At 45.1% G+C, this 5937-nt stretch overlaps 1 protein-coding gene across 1 annotated transcript; it reads left to right on the top strand.

Moving 5' to 3' along the window:
• Positions 1 to 1100: 1100 nt before the first annotated feature.
• On the top strand, positions 1101 to 2528 carry LOC125552291 (zinc finger protein 8-like). Its single transcript, XM_048715790.1, has one exon. The coding sequence runs from the start codon at positions 1476 to 1478 to the stop codon at positions 2322 to 2324; it is 849 nt and encodes a 282-aa protein (XP_048571747.1). The 5' UTR covers positions 1101 to 1475; the 3' UTR covers positions 2325 to 2528.
• The last annotated feature ends 3409 nt before the right edge of the window (positions 2529 to 5937 follow it).

The raw sequence follows: 5937 nt of genomic DNA, 5'->3' as shown, positions 1-5937 counted from the left end.
ATGATACCACCTATAAATACCTCTGACGTGACATCATTGGGAGTGACCTCAGAGAAAAAGCTTTTGTAACATTTTTATTCTTTGATCATCCAAGAGGCACCCGCAAATCATGCATGTGTCCGCTATCTCAGGTGGCCTCGCTTTAATCGTAGGGACTAAAAAACAAAGCGAGTGCTGAGTAGCTTCATTATAGCAAAAGAACAAAGCAGAGCCTAGCATGATGAACCTAGCCACACATGCACCGTCTAGTTGCATGTAGATCGATATATATTCCGAGGTAACTAGTACTACATAGCTTGGTAGGTGAACATGGCAACAAGATTCCTGTGTGGTTAGCCGCTTAACAATAACAAGAAGCAAGCTTAGCTAGGATAGTTGATGGATACAGTTGGTTAGCTTTTGAGATGAATAGGCGGTAAACAGGAGTAGGCAGATATTTTAGGACGCTCCCATATAAGGTATAGCTTAAGAATAGAGAAAGCAAACAAGATAAGAAACTAAGACAGCAGCAGGGTATAGTCTTTTTTTGGAGGTGGTCGAGAGAAATCGATCAGTCACGCAGCTGCAGCTGTGCTAGCGTAGCCACAAGGAGGGTGCTACCACTAGATCTGCACGACAGGACCACTTCCAAACACAAGCCTGCAGCTCCAGATGTAAAGAAGCCAACAGCTATAAAGAGCCCCCATAAAACAGCCAGTACCACCCCCACATAGCTGCTATATAGAGCGACAGGCCCACGCTCAGAGCTTGTCACGTACTCACTGATGCCTACACATGCATGAAAGCCAGAGAAATGAAGAAAGCAAAGAAAAGAGAGAGGAGAGAGAGAGAGCGCTCGTGAGAGTGAGGGAGTGAGAGAGACGGTTTTCCTCAGACTCAGTGACAGGTACTTGTTTGTTATGTGGGAGAGCCCAAAAGCCTCCTAGTGCAGTGCAGTAGTACTTGCCAGAGCTTATTGTGTACTATGGGCTCCCCCAACCACAAGGCCCCAGCCCTTCCCCAAGAATTTACTACGACATCACCATGGATGCATGGACGATGCATGTATCCACCTCCCATCTAGCAGCAGCAGGATGCCCCCACCTCCTCCTAACTAACCACGCACGATAGTAAGGTGACAATTACCCTGCCCCATCCGTCGGTACCCCATTCGCCTCAGCAAGCATGCGATGCGAAACCTATCGCTTCTATACATTTGGCACTCCTCCTTTGAGCGACATGAACACCAGACCTTCTTCTTGCCCTTTCTATTCCTAATACCTTCTCTCTCCTTGGCTCTCTTCTCATGCCCCGGCCGGCCCCCTCCTTAACTCCATGATATTCAGGGCCGGGGTTCCTCTTCCTCCCAACAGCTACTCACTGTTGCTGCCGCTAGACTAGCAGCTGAGCCTGAGACATTGTGCTGTACTTCACAAAGAGCTGCTAGATAGCCTAGGAAATTCTGTGCCTTTCTCAATCCACCTGGTTCTGGTTGCATGGGTGGCGGTGGAGGCGGAGGCGGTGAAGGTGGTGTCGGTGGTGGCGCTGCGACCGTGCGGGAGCCTCATGACTTTGGCAACGTTGCGTCCTTCTCCGAGTTGCCATTCCTGCGCTCCGGCGCTCCTCCGCGAGAAAGCCCCAACTCTGGCATTCGTCTCTTCGGCATTGACGTCCCGCATGCATCGCCTGAGGGAAGAATTAAAGAAGCCACCGCTGCCAGCAGCGCGACCCCTTCTGCCACCACGCAGAGCAGCAGTGGAGCTGCCATCACCGCTGCAAGCGCCGCCCCGGACAGCAACCGCAAGTTCGAGTGCCACTACTGCTGCAGGCATTTCCCGACGTCACAGGCGCTCGGCGGCCACCAGAACGCGCACAAGCGCGAGCGGCAGCACGCGAAGCGGGTGCAGATGCAGTCAGCGATGGCCGCAGCGGCAGCGGCTGCTGGCAGCGCGCACCACCACCACCACCTCCTTGGCTACCCGCAGCACCGCTTCGGTGCGACATTCTACCCGTCATGGACCACGGTGAGTGGCGGCATCTCCTATGGCCAGCAGTTCTACAGAGGGATCGGGTCGGTCGGTCAGCCGATCAACGGGAACCCTCTGCCTGAGGCGCAGTGGAGGAGGCCGCTGGCTGCGCATGGCAACATGGGCATGCCGTTGGCTGGAGAGCGGCGGCCGGTCACGCTGCACATGTTCGGAGAAGAGCAAAGAGCTTCCCCTTCTCTTGGGGCGGCCTCCCCCTCCTCTTCCTCTTTACTGCTCTCCCCGCAAGGTCAGTCTGCTTGCGAGCAGCCAGCCACCACCGCAGCACCCGAGGGTGTGAGCTTAGATTTGCATCTATAAGTGCCTTCTCCGTTGTTTTTAGTAGATTATTATTACTCCGAGAACTGATTTCCCAATCTTTTCCTTTGGTTGAAACTACCCTTTTACTGCATTCGGATCGTACCTGGCTGATATTACCTTTTTCCACTCGCGGCTCGTGACACGTGAGTAATATGTCCATCCATGAAAGCTTTGATCCTGCTATTTGCATGCACATAAAGAACATTATGGGTTGTATGATTAGGGTTTACCTTTTTGATTTATAACTTTCATGCAGCAAGACAACTTTATACTCAATTGCAAATTCTATGAAACACTTTCAGTTCAGTTAAGCTGAGTTACACACTAAAACTGTAGGATATATACATGTGATTAATTTTAGGATTCAGATACACATTTTTATTTCTCGCAATTTAGATAACAAACAGTACAAATTATTAGGCATAAAGAAGTGATGAACAGCTTTTTTGTGTTTCTGAGTAACAATATAAATTTGAAGAGACTGATGAATAAAACAGATTGTAGTCTAGCATCCATTTATAGGAAGGTTATCTTCATTTTGGTGGGAGTTTACCTTTTCATTTTTAATATATATTGAGATAATGGCCAGTCATCAATTAGCTGCCACAGGTCTGTATGAACCTGCAGCTTAATTAAGCAAATATACATGTGAACGCATATAAAGTTCTGAAAGAATACACACACAAATGCAAATGTTAAAATATTTTGAGCCCCACCAGGGGTTTAACCAGTACATACGTTCATATATATGTGAGAAACTGCCGCTGCAACTTGGATGCCCAATATAAAGGCTGTAGCTTTATAGCGGTAGATTCAGCTTTCTGGTGTTGATTCAAGATAGTTTGCACGTACTAAAAATATATATATTATATGATTCCATTACAGTTGACTTCTTAAAGTTGACTAGGTATTTACAGTGCTGACCCTATCTCTCTATCTAGAAAGCTAAGCTATATATACAGGTTTAAACAATGTTCTATTCCTAAGAAAAAGGGTCGATGTCTCGTGTGGTCTTTTAATATGTGCCTACTTTTGAGTGAACTATATTATATTTAAAAAAGACCAGTAAAGTGCATGCAGAGATATATGCAAGAGAAAGATAGGCGAGGGAAAGTACAGGTATGAGAAGGGGGAGCAGGAAGGATAAGGAGTTCAGAGTTCAGACAGACCAGGCACATGAGAAATCACAGCTCAAAATGATGAGTATATTCCCTGAGTCAGAAAGCTAGCCACCCATAATTATTTCCCAACACCCATCTAAGATGTTAGTACTGCTAGCAATACGAAAGCAACGATACATGGATCTTGTCCTAGGGTTTCGCCCTTATTAAGGTATGAGATTTGAGATGTCAGGCTCATATCTTATGTAAATGTCTACTGATCAGACTAGGCAGTGGGTGCTACTCTTGTGAGATTGTCCAAACTGAAAGAAGGTCATTATCTTTTTTTGAGAGAGAAAAGAAGGTCATTAGCCGGCTGTACAGAGATTATATGATGTTCCTCTTCTTTCACAGGAGAGTAGTTAGGGTGGAGTATTTACCTCAAGGTGCAAATTAGTTCGAAGTACTGTTTTGCTGACTGGGCGGTATTGGATCATCTTAGCCTGCACGCCAGTCCCATAAAAGTGAGAAGAACTTGTACGGTGGGGAATAGCTTCAGGAAAATGAAACATTATTTAACGCTACATCAGTAGATGAAAGTACGATTAAACATGGCTTCCAGAAAATAGGGAATGTTTACAAACCATGCAGCAGATTTGCTGGCAGCCTGACGCATAGGCCGCTTCTTTTAAGTAAGTGGTCTAAGGCAGATTAATTATCATCGGTATGAGTGAGTGTGCCCTGCATTGAAGCTTTTAATGTCCAATGGTATCGTTTTTGATGTTGCTGCTGCAGCAGTGCTGTTCCTGACACTATTATTGGTGATAGATCCAATGCGACTTCAGGAAGTGTCGTTTTCTCCCTTCTGCGTGCAAACAGGAACTGTCCACACAAATTCAAAAATGCTAGCAGCACCACCTTTTTTTCTTGCATGCACGAAATATGTCATTGTACGTATACTTTTAGACATACCACAGTACCTGGTGAGTAAAAATAGCCAATGCAATGGTCAGCTAACATAAACGTGTATTCTGTGCAGGCTAAGATGATCCAATACCGCCCGGCCATCTTAGCCTGCAGGCCCACAGAAAACCCCTTATACAATACCGCCCGACCACAGTACCTCGATTATTCTCACTGCATTGCCAAGTAGTCGCCGTCTTTGTTGGCAACTCGAGTAACACTAGCTGTAAGAACAAAAATCAAAGCAGCTACAGCTACTCGCTAGTTGCTAAGGAGAGCAAAGAAGGGAAAAGAAAGGGAAATGCATTGGAGCACCCGGGTGCCACGCACCCTATATGAAAATAACATTTTTTTAAATATCGATTTTTTAAAAAAAATCTGAAATTTTGAGATATCAAACTTGGGTGCCCATTCTACATCGGTGTTCATTTTCACGGCGAAGGGATGCCCGTGGTATCCACGATGCAGGAATTATGATCCGACATACGATACATCCAATTTTTTTCTATACATACGATTTTTTTGTCTTTTTTACTGAAACTGAACACAGGTGTACAACGGGCACCCATGTTTCATATCCCAAATTTTTCAGATTTATTTTTGAAATATCCTAATATGTTTTTTAATGTTATATTCATATATGAGTGTGTGGCACCTGAGAGCCACAAATCCTCTTCCGGAAAAGAACAAATAACTAAAGGTTGTTAGAGTTATGTTTATAGATGAGTATACTATATTTCTCTGTTGTATAAGGGGCTTTCTGCATATTTATCACACATGCATGTGTATAGTTGCTAGCTTATGGCCATATGGGAATACAAGTTGCATATTTCTAACATGATATCAGAACCCTAGGTTTTCTCCTGAACGCCGCAGCTTGTTCTTGATTGTATTTTTTTTTTGTCTCTTGCGCTTTTCTTGTCTGAGATCATTGGCGGACCTAGAGGGTGTGTCGGGTGTGCCGCGGCACACCCAGCATTTTGCAGATATTTTTCACTATATGTCATATTTTCCTGATTTTGTTGGTTTTACAGTACTATAACTAATTCATCTGAAGCCGTACACGTACATGCAAATCTAGCAAACCATAGAAGCAGCTTGATTGATTTTTCTACTATCAGCACTACGTGTGTATCCAGCCAAAGACTCCTATAGATACATGCGCCCGGAAGAAGCTAGCTAGATCAATTCCATCGATCAACTCAACGAAAACTCTAGGGGCGACTCGTGTAGATTGCAAACAAAAAAAAAGAAAAAAATTAGGATTCTTGAATCTACCACTTTATTTTTCAAGACAATCTCGATCTACCACGGGATATTTCCAACGTTTCTTTTTGCAAAAAGGATCAAATCAATTATAAAGATTCATCGGAAGTACAAAACACCTCAAGCATAATAAAAATTACATCGAGGTCCATGGACGACCGAATGACCAGCCGCCGCCAGAACGAGCCGCCGCTATCACCGCTCCCTACCGGAGCCGGTCTGACCTTGTCAATGACAGCTGGGAAGTATTCGTGCACGTGCCCCTAAGGACAAGCGCCCCAGAG

The sequence above is a fragment of the Triticum urartu genome, chromosome 4 (assembly GCF_003073215.2).
Source record: "Triticum urartu cultivar G1812 chromosome 4, Tu2.1, whole genome shotgun sequence".
Taxonomy (NCBI): domain Eukaryota; kingdom Viridiplantae; phylum Streptophyta; class Magnoliopsida; order Poales; family Poaceae; genus Triticum; species Triticum urartu.
This window is presented reverse-complemented; position numbering and strand designations above follow the sequence as displayed.

Excerpts from the sequence above, each read along its gene's own strand:
- LOC125552291 (XM_048715790.1), top strand. The coding sequence starts at position 1,476 with ATGGGTGGCGGTGGAGGCGGAGGCGGTGAAGGTGGTGTCGGTGGTGGC.